The sequence below is a fragment of the Panthera onca genome, chromosome D4 (genome assembly GCF_046562875.1).
Source record: "Panthera onca isolate mPanOnc1 chromosome D4, mPanOnc1 haplotype 2, whole genome shotgun sequence".
Taxonomy (NCBI): Eukaryota; Metazoa; Chordata; class Mammalia; order Carnivora; family Felidae; genus Panthera; species Panthera onca.
In genome coordinates, this window is record NC_138351.1 from 72,826,962 (window position 1) to 72,849,300 (window position 22,339).

At 37.4% G+C, this 22,339-nt stretch overlaps 2 protein-coding genes across 9 annotated transcripts in view; one reads left to right on the top strand and one right to left on the bottom strand.

Moving 5' to 3' along the window:
* Positions 1 to 18,987, top strand: part of UGCG (UDP-glucose ceramide glucosyltransferase) — a 37,945-nt gene extending 18,958 nt beyond the window's left edge. Inside the window, exons 2-9 of the mRNA XM_060609030.3 lie at positions 890 to 1,031; positions 8,727 to 8,829; positions 9,561 to 9,662; positions 11,146 to 11,258; positions 14,695 to 14,873; positions 16,120 to 16,206; positions 16,696 to 16,885; positions 17,247 to 18,987. Of these exons, the coding sequence (XP_060465013.1) occupies positions 890 to 1,031; positions 8,727 to 8,829; positions 9,561 to 9,662; positions 11,146 to 11,258; positions 14,695 to 14,873; positions 16,120 to 16,206; positions 16,696 to 16,885; positions 17,247 to 17,417 (1,087 nt within the window). The 3' untranslated portion in view covers positions 17,418 to 18,987. The remainder of the gene's footprint in view (positions 1 to 889; positions 1,032 to 8,726; positions 8,830 to 9,560; positions 9,663 to 11,145; positions 11,259 to 14,694; positions 14,874 to 16,119; positions 16,207 to 16,695; positions 16,886 to 17,246) is intronic.
* The window catches only part of SUSD1 (sushi domain containing 1), a 299,394-nt gene that overhangs the window by 14,929 nt on the left and 262,126 nt on the right, over positions 1 to 22,339 (bottom strand). For 3 of the 8 annotated variants that reach the window (XR_013551696.2, XR_013551695.2, XM_078436586.2), the window contains one exon: positions 19,313 to 20,012. The exons of 2 other annotated variants lie outside the window; for them this stretch is intronic. Coding sequence is in view for 3 of the 6 variants with exons in the window: in XM_078436586.2 (XP_078292712.2) it covers positions 19,933 to 20,012 (80 nt within the window). In the remaining 3 variants the exon portion in view is untranslated. Of the gene's footprint in view, positions 1 to 3,576; positions 4,499 to 4,606; positions 5,023 to 16,120; positions 16,227 to 19,312; positions 20,013 to 22,339 lie in introns of those variants that run through there. 3 more of the 8 variants (XR_013551693.2, XM_078436585.2, XM_078436587.2) reach the window with 3 other exon arrangements.

Here is a 22,339-nt window from a genome sequence, read left to right on the forward strand (position 1 = left end):
GTAATTACTGTTGAGTGCTTAGAGACGTGCTTATGAGAAGGAGGGAGGAAGACTTTGGTGACCTCCTTTAGAAACGTCATCACTCTGCTGAAAGGCATCTCTTCTCTTTGTTGTGACACCGTGAACATTAACTGGGGCAAATTCTCTCTTTAATTGGCATGGCTTCCCTCCTCAAGAGCCATGGGATGGGCCAGCACTGAGAACCTTGGCCAACTTATCTGTGAATTGGTGGCAATGGTTTATCTTCCAGTGTCATTACCAGACATTTTTCCCATTATTGAGATTTCAAATTCCCTCTGTTCCATCCCAGCCATTCTGAGCTTGTGAATATTGGGAGTGCTGCTAGTTATCCCATTTTCTTGCTTGCCCTGCTGGTAGCCTAGTGCTTCTTTCAATCATGTGTTATGTGGACTGCTTACTATAGAAATATCTCAGATTTTTCTGGTTACACTTCTCTATTTTTCTGGGGAAGATAGGGATTTCCCTCCCCCCGCCCCCTACAGTTTTTATAGTTTTTGGTCTCTTTTGATGACTCTTTGGGAGGAAGGACAGTTAATGTGTAGGCTAACACTATAATTCATTTCTTCACCATGTATTTATTGAATGCCTACTCTTTGCCAAGCATAGTTCTCTAAGCACTGTGAGTACAGCAATAAACAACACTCTTAAGCTCCAGCCTCCATTGGAACATTCATTCTACTTAGGTCTGGTTTTCCTAAACTGGATGCTTACCTGATTACTTTCCTTCATTTTCAGATAACCCTTTAAAAAGATGTCAATTAAAAAAAAATTTAACTTAGAACTTAGTAGGTTCTTGATAGCTTGACGCATACTTTATATAGCACTATTATGTTCTCCAGAAATAACGTATATATTATTTGCTTTTCAGCCGATTACACCTCAACAAGAAGGCAACGGACAAACAGCCATATAGCAAGCTCCCAGGTGTGTCTCTTCTGAAACCTTTGAAAGGAGTAGATCCTAACCTAATCAACAACTTGGAGACATTCTTCGAATTGGATTATCCCAAAGTAAGTACAGTCATGTACTCATTAGAAATGGGTGGGATCATGTTTGTTTGGTGTGTGTGTGCGCGTGCACACGCTTCTCCCTCATGGTAAACGCTTAAAGAGGCATTCTGATACTGTAAAAGGTGAAGGTATTAAACATTCATGGTGATCTCGGCCTCATACAACTTATGCTCTAGTAGCAGCAGTCACAGGACAGAAATGGGGTTGAGGAAGGGAGGGGTGCAGATTCCTTTTTGTAACCGCTTGTCCATCTGAATTTGAAATCTGTGAGTAAACCTCCTGGAACTCGGACATGGTTAAGTGCCTGGCAATTTGAATATAAAAATCTTGTTCCATGAGAGTTGTACGTGAATGACAGGAAGAAGAGGCAGTGAGAAAGAAAAAGCGGCATTTAATGGTCTGAAATGGGATTCAGGATAGCTAGAAGTAAACATAAACCCCCTTGAAAATGTGGCTTTTGAGCCAAGAATAGGTTACAGTTAGTGATAACATGGGTCTTCCTCATACCTAATTTCTAATTTCTGTATCTTTCTGAGTTTTAATGCCGAATTGTTTTTTTCCTATCATTTATCTATACAAGTTGTAGATCTATGAACTCAACCTAATCCTTCATTGGAGAATTCCCGGTTTTGTTGAGATGAGAGTATTCTTTTTATCTCTTCCTTTTAATATTCCACCTGTAGTTTCTTTTTTTTTTTTTTTAAGTTCATTTATTTATTTTGAGAGTGAGAGAGCGTATGAGCGGGGGAAGGGCAAAGAGAGAGGGAGAGAGAGAGTCCCAAGCAGGCTTCACACTGTCAGTGTGGACCTTGAGGAGCTCTGTGCGGGTCTCGATCCCACAAACCATGAGGTTAAGGCCTAAGCCCAAATCAAGAGTCAGATGCTTAACCGACTGAGCCACCCAGGTGCCCCTCTGCCTATAGTTTCATACGAGAACTTAACTATTCCTCGATTTATGTATTTAGCTTCATCTCCGCTTTTTAAATTGCCTGTTTGAAACACTGCTTTTGAATGTCTCTTTACATGTCTACATGCTTGATTTTTTTTTTTTTTAATTTTTTTTTTTACGTTTATTTTTGAGACAGAGAGAGACAGAGCATGAACGGGGGAGGGGCAGACAGAGAGGGAGACACAGAATCGGAAGCAGGCTCCAGGCTCTGAGCCATCAGCCCAGAGCCTGACGCGGGGCTCGAACTCACAGTCTGTGAGATCATGACCTGAGCTGAAGTCAGACGCTTAACCGACCGAGCCACCCAGGCGCCCCTCTACATGCTTGATTTTAAGTCCATTTGAATTTTCCCTCCATGGTCTCTATTCACTTGCCTCAGTTTTTACCCTCACTGTCTCAGCTTTTCTATAGTTTTTGCCACTTGGAGACTCCCTCCTATTTCTTTAGGACAGTGTAACCCAAGTAATGAGAAGGAAGATAAAATACACACCACACTTCTCATAGTAACTGGTTTTCATGCTCTTATTTTCTTTCTTTTTGCTCTTATTTTTCTCAGTAGCATCAGTGAAAAGAATAGAGAAGACACAGACGTGATAGCCTTAATGCAGCTCTTATTAAGTATGTAGACACGAGTATAATTCAGTTATTTTGTAATGTTTTTATATTACTGCTTTTAAAGTTTGGAAGTCGAGGTATTTGAAGCTAATTTTAAGCAAAAAATTCTGTTTTTCTTACAATTTGTGTGTGTTGTGTATTATATATGTATTTAATAATTTTAGATCTGAATCACGCATGTATTATCTATCCCATAAATTGAATATGTAATTTAAAAAAATAAGATCTATACTTGATTTTTTTCCCAACTAGAAGTGCAAAAAGTGGCCTTTAATAAAATTAATTGTAAAATAAGCTTTGCAATAAGGAATATGGAAGGTTTTTTCAGCAATGCCTAGGTGGTTCAGTCAGTTGAGCATCTGACTTCGGCTCAGGTCATGATCTCACATCTTGTGAGTTTGAGCCCCACATCTGGCTTGCTGATGTCAGCGCAGAGCCCGCTTCTAATTCTGTGTCCCCCTTTCTCTGTCCCTCCCCCTTTTGCACTCTCTCAAAAATAAACGTAAAAATAAAATAAAAATGGAAGGTTTTCAAGCCTCACATTGTATAAATATATGCAGAGAGATTTTTTTTTAATGTTTTTTAAGTTTATTTAGAGAGAGAGAGTGCAAGCAAGGTAGGAACAGAGAGAGAGAGAGAGAGAGAGAGAGAGAGAATCCCAGGCAGGCTCCGCACCGGCAGTGCAGAGCCTGACGTGGGGCTTGAACCCACAAACTGTGAGATTATGACCCAAGCTGAGACCCAGAGTCTGTCGCCTAACCAACTGAGCCACCCAGGTGCAAGAGATTTTTTTAATAAATGAAAGAATATCTTCATTGATTATTATTAAATCTCAGAACAGCTTAGAATCATACATTTATCCTTGTGAAACTTAATGTCACATTTCAATTTTTTAATCCTCATCCTACCCTTTCCCCATTCAACCACTCTCAACTAAGTTATGGAACTTCTGTGTGGCAGCCCTCGTGAGATGATAGTCACAGAATTTAATTGGTTGAGAAAGTTAGTGTGGGCTTTAGTTGTAGAAAGAGTTTCTAAAAATAATCCAGGAACATATGTATCCATTAATTCTGAACATTTGGGGTAAGTCGATAACTGATTTCTTCTTCTGAATGATTTTTCTTTTATTACAATGTGGGATTATCTCAAGAGCTCTTGTTTTTGCTTTTTTCACAAATTATGCCTTTGAGGTATTTAAATTCGTCAAGGAGAAAACTATTTTGATTCTTACTATAAAATGAGGAACTCCAAATGTAAGAGATTGTTTTTATTACTTTTTCAAAATTTTACTTACTAATTATAAAAGTACTGTTAGCTGTGTAAATCGAAAGTTTGTAAAGTGGAGGAAAAGTGTTAAGCACCTGCAGTCTAAAGGAAAATTTGGATCTCACGGCATTTCATTTGCTTTTTATTTTTTAAATTTTTAAATATTTATTTATTTTTGAGAGACAGAGTGTGAGTGGGGGAGGGGCAGAGAACGAGGGAGACCCAGAACTCCGAGCAGATTCCAGGCTCCGAGTTATCAGCACAGAGCCCAATGCGGGGCTCAAGCCCACGGACCATGAGATCATGACCTAAGCTGAAGTCGGATGCTTAACTGACTGAGCCACCAGGCGCCCCAATTTCGTTTGATTTTTAAAAGACCAAGAGCAATGGCCCATGTTCCACAAGAAACTGAAGTGAAACCACTGACCTCCCATCAATCTGAGTGTGAACAGACAAGTCGCTTGTGTGCCCAAGGAGGCCTGTAGTCCTGAAACGAACATTTGTGTGACTGCCAGGCCCAGCAAACTTTACTATTTGCTTTTTGTCGAGTGTGAACACTGTTTTAGAGAAGTATGTCTGGTTTCATCCTGGACCTAAATTTTTCCTCCTGATTTGATTTGGAACATTATAGGTGATTCTAGAAAAAAAAAAAAGAACATGGTCAGAAATTTAATTTTGGACACGTGCAAGAAAATTTCTTGTTCTGGTACTTGTTCTAAATTTCTAGGTTTAAATTTTGGTGAGACTGTTACTATGCTAATTGTCCTGAAAGATTTCTGTGCTTTACGTGTCTTATCAATTCACTTATTTTGATATTTATTCTTTGGGGGGGGGGGGGGGGATGAAAAAGCCATGTAATTCATTTTCCGCAAATTGAGCACTCTGTGGCAGCAAAGAAGGCATTTAGGGAGAGATTTAGCTGTAGCAGGAAGATTCAGCAAAATAGCTTTACTTTAGTAAATCCTTGCCATATGAAGAGCTTTTTAGTTAAATGATCAGAATTCTTACCAGAGTGAGGCTGAGGTCATTGTGGTGGGTTTTTTGCTTCTTTTGCAAATACACAATTGGCTTAAAATGTTACAAGTCCAGTGCCATGTTTAGACTTTCTTACCAGTGGTGTAGCTCTCCTTAAGAAGAATTGTTTTCTAACTGGATAGTCTTCTAAACAAAGAATTAGAAGACAGAAAATCGAATCCGTTATCAAAAGACCAAGCACAACATATGTTAGTGAAACTTCCAAATCTGCAAGATTAGGAATTTACTAAGTAAATTTGGAAAACAGTATAAACAAACTATTTCTTGAAAATAGAGATGCATATAACTCAACTTGTCCAGTCTTTGAACTCAGAGCTGTGTTCTTACAAAACATTTCCTTCCTGGCATCTATCTTTTACTCAGAAGTTACCCTAAAGACAAATGCATTAACTTATAAGTGTATTATTAATCGTTCCATGCCAGAGACTGTTCTAGGCATTTGGGGTCTAAATCTCTTCTTGTCATAGAAAATTTATATTCTGTAATCCAAATACCCTCATAAAATTTTTCTTTAAAAATGATATGTAGTTATTTATAGACAATTCAAGATATTCCTACTTGATATGCAATGTAATTGATTAATATCATTAAAAAGTTTTCTATTTTAAGAAGATGTTTTGTCTTGTTTGCTATAGTTCAAAATTTATATTCCTAATGTCTACAGGGCTGAATCAGTGAGCCCTTTTTTCTCATGTCATTTGTAGACCTAAATCTAATGCTATATATGCATCTGAACGTAGCATACGTGATTATTGCCACTTCAGACATTCACTTCTTGAATGTCAAAGGGCTGGATCCCAGGTTGTGGATTTCCTACACCTCTCTTGTTCTCAGCCTTTTAGTCATTGTACTGTTTGAAAAGGAAATTACTAAGGAGTTGTTGGAGACTAATCTTCTCATCTAAATTACTCTGGGTTTTAGGCGTGCCTGGTTGTTTCAACTGAGTGTCCGTCTCAGGTCATGATCCTAGGGTTGTGGGATCGAGCCCTGTGTTGGGCTTTGCGCTGAGTGTGGAACGTGCTTAGGATTCTCTATTTCTGTCTTTCTCTCTCTGCCCCTCTCCCCCGTTCGCACTCTCAATAAAATAAAATAAGATAAAATAAAGAGATATGAAAAGTTTATTAAAAATAAATAAATAAATTGCTCTGGTGTTTATTTCTAGATTCATACTGCCCATTTATACTGGAATTCACTGTATTGTATAGCTGTTTCAGATTTATAAAGTAAGCGTTTTCTTGAAATATTTTTAAAGTGTAATATTTTTAATAAATGTTATATTTTTGAACATATATACTTACATTTGATCCTTTAGATAGTGTAAAACTATACAAAAAAATTTTTTTGTTTATTTTTGAGAGAGAGAAAGAGAGCACGAACGGGGAAGGGGCAGAGAGAGAGAGGGAGACACAGGATCCGAAGCAGGCTCCAGGCTCCGAGCTGTCAGCATAGGGCCCGACATGGGATTCAGATCCCCCAAACCGTGAGATCATGACCTGAGCCAAAGTTAGATGCTTAACCTGCCGAGCCATCCAGGCACCCCTAAAAAAATTTTTTTTTGTATTAGCTAAGAAAGCTTTCAACCAACTTAATATGCTGTGTTTTGCCAGTTACAGTGTAGTTGGAGTGATTTAATTATTCCAATACAGAGATTCCTAGCAAATAAAATGTTTGATCAAACTGAAGACACAGAGGTGGTTATCAGAGCTGAAAAATCAAGATTCCTGGTTAACATTTAATACCTTAGAACATACTTGGAATGCTACCTCCTATTTGGTATAATTTTCAATATCAGAAACAAGCGAAAGCATAAGTCGTGTGTTTAAATAAAAGTCTGAACGTTTTTTAGATAATGTGAATTGAGTTTTGTTTGCACTCTGGCTAATCAGGAGGTGTTTGGTTTTCATTTGAAATTAAAAGGCATAATCAATAAAAATGGAAACTAAATCTTACATTTGAATAAAGGTAAACTCTGTCTCCTTTGAATACTTTTCTAGAGCTGTATTTTGCAAAGTTTTCTCTTGCTAAGGAAGAAAGCAAAGACTAACTTTTTTATTATATTTTATGGAATTGTATCATTTACGAACATTTCCTTTCACTTGTATTTGCTCATACCTGCAAAACAGCATAAATTATAAAAGCATTAAAGAAACTGAGGTGTTGGGAAAAACTAGGCATTCTTACAGCAAGGCTGGCTGAGCAGCTCACTCTAGGAGGGAAGCTAATTGTAACTTTTACCCTTTGGAAAGTCACTTAATCTTTCTGATCTTCATTGTTAAGGTCGATGCCTTTTGGCTAGTTCAGTGGAACATTGTTTTGAGAGTCAGGTTGGGAAGAGGACTGATGCTTTACAGGATTTAGGAGTCAACCCTTTGGAAAATTGAAGGGCGTGGGCAGGAGTGGTGTCCTTCCCATTCTCAGATTTTTATCTCGTCCCTGAAGACTAGGTAGCTACAAAGTTGGTTTCAATACCTCCTGAGTGGCAATTTTGGTCAGTCATCATTAAAGGTAGCTAGTTGATAGAATGTATAATAATAGTAGGTAGAAAGTATGAGAAAAGTATACATTGTTTTCCCAGAGTCTACTTAACTATTGAGAAAACTTTTTTTTTTCCACTTGAAAAAAAAAAATCTTATTACCTTCTTCATTGACCTTAGTTAGTCCTGGCCCTTCTCATACTCAGCCCCTAATTTCCATATTGCCAATTTTTGCTGAGTTTCCCTTTACCTGAGCTGGTTCCTGTATGTTAGATACTTAGAAAGCTATGTCCTTAGCTCTTTGTATTTTTTTTTTTTTAAACACATAGCTTTGTTTTTTCGGGGACACAACTAACCTCCCTCCTTTGCTTAAAAATGTCCATCCCATTTTAGAAAGAGAATTGGCAGGGTATTTGTCACTGACTGAGTCAGCATGAATTTAGCAGCACCTAAAAAAAAAGTTACTACTAAGAATACTTATCCCACAAAATAATAAAGTAGTATCTTTGTATGTGAAAGCAAACACTTTTTTAAAAAAAAATGTAGTAGTTTATTAAATGGTAATTTAAAGGTTCAGCTCCAGATTTTTTAAACCTAGTTACATGTCCGAACTGCCCCCAGAGATTCTAATTCAAAAGTAAGAGTGGGGCCCAGTATTCTCTAAATAAATGTCCCAGGGTAACCGACACAGCCAGTCAAATGTGAAGAAATGACTTCCCTAATGTCCTATCAAAGAGTAAACATCCTATCAAAGAGTAAACGTAGCACTGAGCAAAATAAAACCCTGGGTATTTTCATTGTTAGAGGGCTAATCATGCTTCTCAGGATGATAGACTTTCAACCAAATTCTATTTTATTTCAAAAAATTATTATACAGCAAAAATCTAATAGCACTTTGTCCTTTTCATGGGAAGAGTTTGGAAAAACTCTTTACGTTGATCATTCTGGGATTTGATACATACTTTATGGCACCTTCATGAAATAGTAAGTTCAGAGACAGAGCTTCTAGAGAACAGGGAGATGTTTCATGATGAAGGCCACAGAGAAGCTTGAGATCCAGTTTAATTCAGGCCATGCCTGTCTGGGAATGGCAAGACTTCCAACTGTGGGGGGTGCCAGTCTCTTCATTATCTCTGCTGCTTGCAAATCAGCCCCTGTTCTGGAGAAGCTGCTCTCAATTAAAGCAACACTTGATGTCATAAGTATTTGCATCGTTATGAGTACTCTCTTAACTTTTAAATGCTGTGTGTACAACGGCTTCTTTTTCCTAATGCTTTTTATCAATCAGTAAATACCGATAATGTGCTTATTTTTGTAAAAGAGGTTTAATCTCCGTAAAATGTGTTCTTTGACTAGTATGAAGTACTCCTTTGTGTACAAGATCACGATGATCCAGCCATTGATGTATGTAAGAAGCTTCTTGGAAAATACCCCAATGTTGATGCTAGATTGTTTATTGGTAGGTAACAAATAAATTCTACCATAACCCTTTTGCTTTAATAGTATTAAGTATCAGTAATCCTTGCATTAAACTATAGATTAAGCTGTTAGCCACCCACTGACGTTATTGGGATGTTTGCTTTCTGCGTGTTTGTTAGAGTAGGGAAAGGTGTTTCTAGCCTTTCGAGAGAACTTAAGTTATAAAAACACAAGGTGGTGGTGGTGGTCGTCGTTGTTTTTCCATATCTGGGATTAACAAAATAACCAAAAAAAAAAAAAAAACACCCCAAGTTATGTTTTTCTCAGACACGAGAATCTGTTATTTTTGTTTCTTTACTATTTTCAACCCGTGGGCCTTCTTATATCTCATTCACTGTAGTTGGGAGTGAGCAATAGAATTTACTTTTATTATATTGCAAAAAGAATATTTTTCAAAAGCCTGCAGGCTTATTCTAAAGACTTGTAGAGAGATATTTGCCATTAAACATTGATTCATACTTAACTATTGATGCAGTAATTTAAGAATCAAACTGAAACTAATATATTTTCAAAGACAAATTAATTCTCTTTTTGAGAACGAACAATTTTTTCTAAATATGAATAATAAGGAATGCAAAACACATTAAAGTATGTTTGTTTCTGTTATTACGTATGAAGGTACTTTTCACTTCTCCCTACCATGTATCTGTATAATAGAATATATTTTCAATGTTGGATGAATCTTTCATAGTTGTATCTTTAAATTTTTAGGTGGCAAAAAGGTTGGCATTAACCCTAAAATTAATAATTTAATGCCAGGATATGAAGTTGCAAAGTATGATCTGATATGGATCTGTGATAGTGGAATAAGAGGTGAGCTGCTTTTTATTTGTTTTACAGAACTATTCATTTGATGATAAAATGCCAAAAGCATTCTAAAAATACATGCATCAATCCTTTTTGTTTGCCTAATAAAGTAATTCATTTCATCATTATTTCATGGTAAAATGTCAAGTTATACTTATTTGGAATTTTTTTGAATGCTACTCTAGAATGTTACATCTGTAGAATTGTTTTTGTTTTGAAGAGAAAATTCCAACTATTAAAAAAAGAATAGTCACGGGCTACCATACAATCCTTTACACGAGATTTTTCATAGTTGTAAATTTTCCCGAGTTCACGTAATAACTTGTCTTTTACTTTAATCTGTTTGTGGCACCAATACTGTCTCACACAAGGGGACAGAAATTAATAAGTGAATATTTTACCGAAATACAAACATGGCTTTTAATTGGTTTTAGGAGGAAAATATACTGAAATCATAATTTGCGTGTTTGCATTTTTAAACATTTATATTCTAATTACCGTAAGTTTCTCAAGCTCAGTATTTGCGGTTGGGTGATTGTTGTTGAGGCTGCCCTATGGGATGGTTAGCAAGCATCCCTGGCCTCTCCACACTAGATGCCAGTAGCACCTCTTTCTCAGTAGTGACAACCAAAAATGTCCCTAGACATTGCTAAGTGTCCCCTGCGGGGCAGCAGTTGGGAACCACTGTTGTAGAATATGTGTATTTAAGGCCCAAATACACTTTTATACAATAGGTTTGTTCATAGCTTTTGTATTTTTGAAGGAAATAAAAATACAAAGTCATGTAAAAAGGTAGGAGGTGTTTGCTATTTGAAGAGGGGACAGTGATTTAATTTTTTTTTATTAGCTTGAAACACAGATGTGAAAATTAATAGAAGTGTGACATGCCTAATTAATCAGGCTCATTATGAGTCTTGTCAATTCATGGGCAGAGAGACTACGTTCATTCTTCGTGTTTGCTACCTTAAATTATTTTCTATCATACGTTTGTTTTGTTTTCATAATATATGTTCATCTCTCGGTCAAGTATAATCTCATTCAATTCCCATTAGCAGTTTTATGACATAGGATATCTTGTATCCTCCAAGAAAGTGGAGGCTCATCTCCTGTAGTTAGAGAGTGCAGGAAACCAGCGTAACAACTGAGGTCCTTTCAGCTCTGCTCCTGTAACTTTTCCATTAGGAACACATTGTCCACATTCTAGTTTGGAGGTTCTGAAATAGGGGGAGTACCATTTTCAAGGTATATCCTGGCTCTGGCACATAGTAGCCTGAAAGTGTGTAGAGTAAATTAGCTTATCATAAAGTATGCCTTTTTGAAATTTTGTATTCTACTTAGAAAAGTGATTGAGAATGATTTTATTAGATCCAGATGTAAAAAAGAACTTTATAACAGCTCACAAAATACATTTCACATTGGTGGGCATTTTACTAAAAAGGATTGTTTTTTTCTCTTTCCCTCACCACCTGTTTGTCTTTTTTTATTGTAGTAATTCCAGACACGCTTACTGACATGGTTAACCAAATGACAGAGAAAGTGGGCCTGGTTCATGGGCTGCCCTATGTAGCAGACAGACAGGGCTTTGCTGCTACATTAGAACAGGTAAGTATGGTTGTCGTAGGTAATATTGTCGCATCCCTGATCTTCCAGAAACTTGAGATTATTCTGAGAGTTGGGATGGACTAGGTGAAGTTAACTGTAATTAAGTCTGTTTTAACCTGCTAAGTACTGGCATCCTCAAGATGAGAGTAGCTGTTTTAGTAGAGAAGAAATTCTTGGGCCCCTGGAATCACTCACAGCCGCACTCTGGCAGTGAATGGATGTGCACAGGAAATACCTTGTGGTCTCATTACCAGCTGAACACAGTATATTGTTTCCTTCTGGTCCTTGCTTTCAGTTCTAGAGTTTGGTTCTAGGCTTACATAAAAGCACATGACATATAGTTCTTTCAGAAATCTAATCTGAAAATAATTTTTTTTTTTAAGATTTTAAGTATTAATCTCTACACCCAAAGTGGGGCTCAGACTCACAACCCTGAGATCAAGAGTCACATGCTTTTCCAACTGAGCCAGCTGGGCACCCCAAGAATCTTTTTTAAATATCAGAGTATTTCAAATACACACAACAAAGGAAAATTGTTGTTATAAAATTATAAGTTATTACAATTATAAGTTGTTATAAAATCCATTTGATTTCCTTTTAAAATGGATTTCTAAAAATTACTGGAGAGGGGTGCCTGGGTGGTTCAGTTGGTTAAGCGTCCGACTTTGGCTCAGGTCATGATCTTGCAGTTTGTGGGTTCGAGCCCTGCGTCAGGCTCTGGGCTAACAGCTCATAGCCTGGAGCCTGCTTTGGATTCTGTGTCTCCCTCTCTCTCTGTCCCTTCCCTACTCACACTCTGTCTCTCTCTGTCTCAAAAATAAATAAACATTGAAAAAAAATTTTTTTTAATTACTGGACAAACTTATTTTGTGGTTTCCATTTTTTTCTCTTCACCCTATAATAGAATTACATAAACTATAAATTGTGGGAAAATGTAAGAAGCAAAAAAACAAGCCATAACCCTACCAACTAGAGGAAGTTTCTATTTTTTTTCCTATGTTGAGGTGGTACTCTAAAAACAATTCATATATGATTTTTGTCACTTCATCAGCTTTTCTCCCTATCCTTAATAATTTTTAACATTTAATTAAAAAAAATTTTTTTTTAACATTTATTTATTTTTGAGACAGAGAGAGACAGCATGAACGGGGGAGGGGCAGAGAGAGAGGGAGACACAGAATCGGAAACAGGCTTCAGGCTCTGAGCCGTCAGCATAGAGCCCGACGTGGGGCTCGAACTCACAAACTGCGAGATCATGACCTGAGCCGCTTAACCGACGGAGCCACCCAGGTGCCGCAACATTTAATTTTTTTAAGTTTATTTATTTTGAGAGAGACAGAGACAGCACATGAGCAGGGAAGAGTCAGAGAGGGAGAGAGAGAGAGCTCATCCCAAGCAGGCTCCATGCTGTCAGTGCAGAGCCCAACGCAGGGCTTGAACCTACAAACCATGAGATCATGACCTGATGAAACCAAGAGTCAGACACTTAACTGACTGAGCCATCTAGGCGCCTCATGAGTAATTTTTTATAAAAGTGATTTTTGTTGACTGTATCATAGTCTATCATCCTATCCTAGACCTGACTTAACCATTCCTGTGCCGTTAAACATTTAGGAAGAATGTTTTCACGTCATAAGGGAAGGACATATGGTTGCAATCTTTTAAACATGTCAACTTGCTTTTAAGTGTATCTGCACTTGTATGATTTTGAATTGCAGTCTTGTGATTACTACAGATCTTAGGGGGTAAAGGTACATTGTGTGTGGAATTTAACCTTTGGCACTTTGAGCCATGATCTCTTAATACTGCCCATGAATAGATTTGTCCTATTGCAAGTCTTTAAATATCAGAGTTTTTGTTTAGTAAGAGAAACTCTGAGTAGTTACTTTAAAATAAAATACTTAAAAATTTTTTTTTAGTATTTATTTTTGAGAGAGAGTGTGAGAGAGCGTGCGAGTGGAGGAGGAGCAGAGAGAGAGGGACAGAGGATCCAAAGTAGGCTCTGTACTGCTAGCAGAGAGCCCGATGCCAGGGCCCGAACTCAGGAACTGTGAGACCGTGACCTGATCGGAAGTTGGACACTTAACCGACTAAGCCACCCAAGCACCTCAAAAATAAAATACTTTTTATTCTTATGTGCCACATCATACTTTTGTTTTACAAATATCCAAGTTGATTTATAATGGCAGTGGTAAGCATCTCCCAGATCACACAAATCAGTGACTTAGGTTAAATGTAATCCTTAAAGGCCCCCTTGCCATACTTGGAGTGAATGGAAATAGAGGGATTGTTCCAGTCTGTAAAGAAGTCCTGGGAGCCTTTGATGGAGTCCCTATTTCCACCTCATTCCTAAAGCCTCACTTAATAACTGCTTAAGAAATTAAGATGTGCGCTTCTGGTCTTCAGTGTTTGGTTCAGTTCAGCCCCATAAACCACAACGTCACTACAGTCTGGATGTCGAGCAGGCAGCAAGAATCCTATTATTTGTCACCACCCCTGCTAGTTCTCTTGTTCCATGCTGTGTATATGTCACTGCTGCCATTGGGAAAAATCACCATTCTCTATTTCAAGCTAGTTAGGAAAGGCAGCATATCTAAGATGTAAACAAAAGGGTTTTATGTCTAATAATTAGGATGATGACCATTTTATTCCACCCGTAATTTAGCAACTTGCATAGCTCATGACTTCAAAGCATATCTAGGGAAAGGGGGAGTAAAATGGAAGACAATTTCAGTATCTTCCCTGTTTGTGAAAGATACATTGAAAGATAACATTGGGCAAATCAGGAAGAAGCTCAGTGACTCGGGGGCAGGAAACAGACAGCTATGCGAAAAAGGGTGCAAAAAAGGAATTTAGAAACATGATTGTCCTGTAGGTTGATACACCTACAGGTGAGTATTTGAGTATTTGTGTGTATGTATGCATGTGTGAGTACACACATAAACACATGTGCATACGCATACACATATATGCATATACATATACCTTTATGTGTAGGGGTGTGTGTGTGCAGTTACACATATTTAAAGTACAATATATATTATATATTATAAAATATATAATATTAATGAATATTTTATATGCGTTTGAGTCCTATTTTTACCTGACTTATATCCAAATTAGGTTTTTTTTGGATGAATCTTTAGGGAAGACAGTATTTATTTGGGAATACGATATATACTTTTCCCTCCTAGAAGTATATTTTTCTTTGTAATGGTAATAACAAGAATAGTTAACCAAACAAGAAATTACTGATTGCCTGCTACATGAAAACACTGTTTTATAATAATTTTTATTCAGGTAGTTTATGTAAGAATAATAAGATACTCAGTCATACCTAAAGGATATTCTTTCAGAAAAAAAAAAGTTTATACATACCATACTTTTAACATAACATCCTAATTACACACATATGTTTTTGCTTTTGTTTCGGCAGGTATATTTTGGAACTTCTCATCCAAGGTCCTATATCTCTGCCAACGTAACTGGCTTCAAATGTGTGACAGGAATGTCTTGTTTAATGAGAAAGGATGTGTTAGATCAAGCAGGAGGGCTTATAGCTTTTGCTCAATACATTGCTGAGGATTACTTTATGGCCAAAGCCATAGCTGACCGGTAAGCAAACTAAATCACATTAGGCTGTAGTATTTTTAGTACCTGACTTCTGTTGGTTTATTGTATTTGTTAAAGTCGTGGCTTAAGGGGCTATTTTATTTTAGTTTTTGCTAGTGAGTACAGAATAGGTCAATATTTTTTAAGAAAGTAATTCCTACTCATAGATACTGTTACGAAAGAAATATGTGAATAAATGATTGTTCTACATTCTTTAAATTAATGTGATTTGACATAATGAAAAGGAAGCTTCTCTGTGATTATAAATTTTCATTATTATGGATGTAAATTTCTATGTGTTTTAGAAGAATTAAAAATGTTAGTGCAGTCATAAGCTAGCAGGTGATTTAAATTTAAAGATTTACAAAGTTTAAAGAATATGATTCCACATTTTGGAATTTCTCAGTAGATTATTTGATGCTCTGCTAAAAAGCCACTTAACGATTCATATGAATGGCTTAACATTTTCTCTATCACAAAATTGTTTGCTTTTAAAGGGGTTCATTGCCTCGTGTGATAATTGACTAAAGATAGGATTTTAAAAATTGGTATGTTTTAAAAATTCATGATGCTATTCATGTGGCTCATAGTTGTGTGTTGAATATCCACACACACATCACACATATTCCCCATCCCACCCCACCCCACTCCACCCCCCACTGCCCGCCATTTGATTTGGTGGGTTTTTTTGGTTTTGGTTTTGGTTAGTAGTGATCAGAGACTAAACTATTAATTTTTTTTAACGTTTATTTATTTTTGAGACAGAGAGAGACAGAGCATGAACAGGGGAGGGTCAGAGAGAGAGGGAGACACAATCTGAAACAGGCTCCAGGCTCTGAGCTGTCAGCACAGAGCCCGACGCGGGGCTCTGACTCACGGACCACGGGATCATGACCTGAGCCAGACACTTAACCGACTGAGCCACCTAGGTGACGCGAGACTAAACTATTAAATACGAACCCACTCCACTTGGTACTTTGAGAACATCTGTATTTTAAGTTTTTTAAACTGTAAACTGAGAGGTTGTAGCTCCTCCCAGTTCTAGATGGTACTGTCCTAGTCCTGTGTATTTGCTAAAACATCCAGGAGTACGATACACCCTAAGTAGGGTGCTGATCCTGAGAACTAGGCTCACCCTGAACACCAACAGTTCTTAACTCCTTATAGTGATGAGTAAGTAAATGCATAACCAGTCATGCCTGCAGGTGTCCATCATCACAGTTCACTTTATAATTGTCTTAATTTTCAGAGGTTGGAGGTTTGCGATGTCCACTCAGGTTGCAATGCAAAACTCTGGCTCTTATTCAATTTCCCAATTTCAATCCAGAATGATCAGGTAAATCAGTTGGCTTTCTTCTTTTTATACATGGTTAAAAGAAAAAGGGGGGAGAGAGTAATTTTTACATGGTCTAACTTGATATTTAAAATATCTAAAAGTCAAATTTTTGTTTAGTTCCAGAAAGGTTGGTTAGCATTTTGTTAAAATAAATTTAATGTCTAAATATATTTTCTTGCTGTGTAATCCTGAATGCATTCAGTAAAGAGATGTTGAGACTTTGCTGTCTTTAATGTGCTGTTCTCTATTTTCTTTCTACACTTTGAATTTTAGAATCTTTACTCATTAGAGTGTAGGCCATACAAATGAATTTATAGATTTTTTTCTTTAATGTACTAAATAAAAATAATAAAGTCATTCTTAAATACTCTTTAAAGAGACAAGGGCTTTTATGTAACAGGCTAAAGAGCTGATCAGGGCAGGGAATTGATTAGTCTTGTAACCAGGCTGTTCTAAAGAAAAGGTTTTGTTTTTGTTTTTTTTTTTTAGGTGGACCAAATTGCGAATTAACATGCTTCCCGCTACAATAATTTGTGAGCCAATTTCAGAGTGCTTTGTTGCCAGTTTAATTATTGGATGGGCAGCCCACCATGTATTCAGATGGGATATTATGGTATTTTTCATGTGTCATTGCCTGGCATGGTTTATATTTGACTACATTCAACTCAGGGGTGTCCAGGTATGTGGATAGGCATGAAAAGGTTGGCAGTCATTTGGTGGAACTAAAACTGGTTTAATTTAGAAAAGCTTGAAATTTATCCAACCCATTCTTCAGCTTCCCATTGAAGGTTAACATCGGGTTTAAACATTACCTTCTTTAGTGGAATGTGGACACAAAACTTAACTTGATTTTCAACTTTCAGGTGATAGTTATACTATCGCTTTTATTAAGCCTCCAAAAAAAATGATGTTAAGCAGTTCAGTTATCTAAAGAAGCAGGCTTGATTTCATACAGTATATTTTAAAAGAGTGAAATTGAAGAATTCCATTTTTTAACTGTGTATAGTTCGACAGTAAATTTTTGTTTTTTTAATTCCTAGGGTGGCACACTGTGTTTTTCAAAACTTGATTATGCAGTAGCCTGGTTCATCCGTGAATCCATGACAATATACATTTTTTTGTCGGCATTATGGGACCCTACTATAAGCTGGAGAACTGGTCGCTACAGATTGCGCTGTGGGGGCACAGCGGAGGAAATTCTAGATGTATAGCTACAGCTTTGTGACTGTACATAAAGGAAAAAAGAGAAGTATTATAAATTATGTTTATATAAATGCTTTTAAAGATCTACCTTCAGTAGTTTTATCACATGTATGTTTGATATCTGTTCTTTAATTTATTTTGCATGGCACTTGCATCTGTGGAAAAAAAAAAAAAAAACCACATCTGTAGTCTTGGCCAAATGGTACCCTTTGTTTTGTGGAAGTAGAGAATCAAGAGAATTGGTTCTAGGAACCTGGCTTTGGTTTTTGTTGTTGTTTGTTTATTTTTTAAAATAAATAAATATATATATATATATATAAAATATATGAATGCTCTGCAGCAAACACTATGACAGTATCCTTCAGTAGAGAAAGTTTCTTATTTGTGAGTACACTCTTTTAGAACATTTATGGGATGGCAGCAGCTTTGTTTTGGGGTTTAGAAAAGACTAGAAAGTAATCACTTTACGGATCTAAAGTGAATGGTGTCACGTGGTGAACAGTCCACGGTGAGGTACTAACTAAGAAACTTTTTCATGCTCTATGCCTACCTCTTGTAGTTGTTGCAGAGCAAATATAAATTGTAATAAGGTAGCTAGGCCTTGCAAAAACAAATGGAAAAACTTTAAAAATAATAATAATAAAAGAGCTGGAGTCTAGTATTTATATGAATCTGTGAGAGAGATTTTTTTTTTTTTTTTGGTCTCACTGCAATGAACCAAAAGTGGTTGAGTTTGGTTTTTAATTGTAGCCATGTATTGAAGGCATCCTTTTGACCAACTCTTGTTGGTTCTGTCTTGAACCATTGTTAATCACTGTGCTGGTAGACCTTTCCTTCCCTGCTCCTCACCTGCCCAAGTCCCTTCTTTCCTTAACTTTTTTTTTCGGGGGGGGGGGGGGGGGTTGTTTTAGTGTGAGTGGATGTTTTGATAGTTGTGAGGAAAAATGCATTTCAGACACATTTCACACATGAGCTATTTTCTTACACAGTATGTCTTGTTAAAAAGAATGTAATTTCATGATACAGGTATTTAATATCTTTTTTAAGTAAATATTCTAGCCATCAAATAAATTGCAGTAGAGTATTAAGTGGGGACAGGATGAGTTTTACTCTTAAAATTAATCAGTATCAAACTAAGTCTACTGTGTGTGTGTGTTTTTTTTTTTTTTTTACTCTTACAGTTAGTCTAGTCTTATTTAAATTGGATTTTTGTATTCCAGTTTGTATGACAGAATAGATCAGTGCTAGTTGTAAATGCATGCTGTATGTCACTCTTCTCTCCCCATCATGCCGCTGAACTTGCTTGTCAGGTTGTGCTTAACTTGTGGTGAACTGGACTTGTTTTTGTTTAAAAAAAAAAATAGGCAAAAATGTAAGGGATAGTGCATAAGCCTTTTTTTTTTTTTTTTAACCTTTGGTAGTGGAATTTTTGCTTTTTCTTCGGGATTAGATGGCATGTTGTCCATATGAACGCCTGCTGCAGGGCTGATGCTGGCAATATGGCTGCTTTAAATTCTGTTACTACAGTTTCCATGTCAAAGCATAGTGTGTATGTAGCATATCAGCAATAATTACGTATTTAAAGAAAATGAACACGTTTTCACCTCACTGAGCCAACTCATTTAATTGTCTAATGACTAATATACATGGTTTAAATTGTAATATATCAATGTGTATACACTATGTATATACATTATGTATAAGCTTTTCTCTGGGCCAAACTGCTTCATTTAAAAAAAAAAATTTTTTTTTTTTTTTTTGGCGCCTTATGACGAATTTGTTTGAAGGGCATTTTCTTCATGAACAAAGGCTTTGATGCATATTCCTTTCTATGTGAAATGGGTAGTAGTGTTCCCTGAGGAAAGTTGCACAGTGAAAACCAGTCTAGTTGTGACCCACTCTGTTGTTTTTTTTTTTTAATCTCTATTACACAAGTTGAATTTTGCTGAATATGTTTGTAATTTGTCGGTTTGTTTAATGAAGTTTGGTTGATGCCATCCTTTGCACTGCTGAAGTGAAATCTTGCTTATTACTTGGCTTTTTGCTGATCTCAGTATGGGCAATGTAACAACACATCCAAATGGCTGGACAGACTTCTTGTGTGTTGTAAATAGAAACAATGACTGTTCTGTGTGTGTGTTTTATGTGGTCGTGGAGTATTTCCTTGAAGTGAAGCTTCACTTAAGCAGGACAGAGTGATTCTTTGTTTAGCAAGTTTAGGAGTGATGGTAAAATGGTAAGAAATAATATAAATGTTGAAGAAAGCACCACAACAGAACTGTAGGAGTCCAAATTTAATAAACTGTTAAAAAAAAAATGTCTAGAATATACCACGTTTTATTTAAAATCATTGTATGAAGTTTTTTGTTTAAAATAAAAATTTGAATACAATCAAAACATTAACAATAACGTATTCTTGTTTGCTGTCTTATATTTTTATAAACAACATATTCCACCATTCATATCAGAATTACTAAAATAATTCTGTCAAGTGTTAATTTGAAATCTTCCTTTTTACCTGGGCTACAAAGTCAGGCTTATGGCTTGACGTTTGGCTTCTCTGCATTGGTTGCGTTGGTTGCACGTTATAACCACCTGGAGAACTTAAAAAAAAAAAAAAAAACAAAACACAGATGCCTGGGCCCTGCCCACAGAGATTCTGGTTTAATTAGTGTGGGGTGAGGGCTGAGCTCTGCTTGTTCTGTTTGTGCAGGCAGACCTGAGAAGCGCTGGCCCACAATCGCCTGTAGAAGAGACCCATTCGCCCCCGTGACCCACTCGCCTAGGCTCAGAACCTGACTCAGCCTCTTAGATGGTACAACTCCAGTGGTGGGGAAAGGCGGAACCAAGGAAAGGAACCGGCTCTGCTGCTGGAGACCTACATGGGAGTTAGACTAGGGCGTCCCCCACGCTCTCCAGTGCCAGGCCCCTCCCGGCCTAGAGGCGTTTCTGGGCCCATTTCACCACCAGCCTGTGAGGGAAGAGTACTTTTAACTGAGGAGCACATCCCAGGAGAGGAAGAGTCCAAAAGGAATTTGAAGGGATGAGAATGTTTTGCCATTAAATAGTATTGATGGTTGCACAACCTTGTGACTATACCCAAAAAACCCACTGAATTGTCTGCTTTTAAAGGCAAATTTTATGGTCTGGTTAATTCTATTCCATTTTTTTTTTTTTTTTTAATAAATGAAGGAAAATTAAAACCACTGTAAATGTATTATTTCCTTCCAGTCTTCTGATACCGTTTGCTGAAATGGCTTCGACAGAGTGCGTAGGACTGCTCTTTATGTGGCATCCTTGCTCAGACTAAGAATTGCCATTTTCAAAATCTTTCTAAATTTGACAGATGAAAATATTGTACCTCGTTGTTTAAACATAGGGATTTTGTTTTTGAGAGAGAGAGAGTGGGTGCAAGTGAGAGAGGGGCGGAGAGAGAGAGGGAGAGGGAAGCAGGCTCCCCTGAAGCAGGGCTCGAGTTCACCCAACATGGGACTCAAACTCACAAACCCTGAGATGACCTGAGCTGAAGTCAGATGCTTCATGACTGAGCCACCCAGGCGCCCTAAACATACGGAATTTTTTACGACTGGCAAGATTATCTCTGCACGTAAGATTTACAACCGCTGGAATGTCTTCCATTTCTTGGTCTTATTTAAATGAGGGTCTTAATGCTTTTTTATTGTGTATTCCACATCTCTTTTCTTTTTAACCATAAAAATAACAATTTACATTACCAGGCAAAACACTGCTAAAATCTTTGCATTTAAGATCATGTTTTCCCAAGGCAAGATGGGGTAGGCATGGAAATAACTGATTAACATTTGTGTAACTAAATGGCCCACACAAGTGTCCCGATCAAAGATCAGTCTTCGCAAATGTGATTTCCCTGCCTTAGAACACACCATTTTCAGCTTTGAAGTAACAACATACTGACATAAAGCTTACGTGGCATGTGAGTACTATTTTTTTTCAATACATTTCTGAACTTCATTGGCTAGTATTTAGTGGAATGTTTCCTGGGCTTTAGAGTGAGGTTATGCTAAGAGTGCAGTCATTTGGGCTTTCCCTCCCCACCCCCACCCCCACCCCCATGCTTCAGAAATTATTTAGCCAGGAATTATCTGTTCCTTGAAAGTTCGAAAGAATTTATCCATAAGACTTTATGGGCCTAGCACTTCAAAAACCTTTTCAGTTTATTTCATTGGTAATAATCAGTTCACATTTCCAACCTCTATTCTAAAGTCACTTTTAGTCATTTACACCATAGAGATGCATGTGGCATTCTCATAATTTTCTTCCAACTCTCGCTAGCTACGTATGCTGCAGGGCAGGCGGTCTGCAGCCCCCGTGCGGGTTGAACTTGGACCTCTGATCTGAGAGTAGAGTTGGCTGGCAAGGCCATCCCTCCCGAGGCCACCAATATCCTCTTTCTACAAAGAAACCCTGACCCTGTGACTCCTTCTCTTGAAATGCTTTAATGGCTTGATGTTACCTTCAGAGTAAAGCCCAAGCTTTACTATGGCAGAAAGGCTGTTTTATGGGGTGCCTCGGTGGTTCAGTCGGTTAAGCGTCCTACCTTGGCTCAGGTCATGGTCTCACAGTTTGTGGGTTCAAGCCCTGCGTCGGGCTCCGTGCTGACAGCTCAGAGCCTGGAGCCTGCTTCCGATTCTGTGTCTCCCTCTCACTCTGCCCCTCCCCTGCTGGCGCTCTCTCTCTCTCTCAAAAATAAAAACATGAAAAAGTGCGCCATTTTAGGTTACATCCTCGCCAGCACCTCCAGATCCACTTGTTACCATTTTGCCAAACTCACTCACATAAACTCTCATTGTAAACTTCCTGCATTCCTTGACGTCTGCCCTTCCCTTGCTCTGGGCTTTGTGCCTGTTGCTTACTCAAACTCCAGTTCCTCTGACCTCTGCCCCGCTCTCGG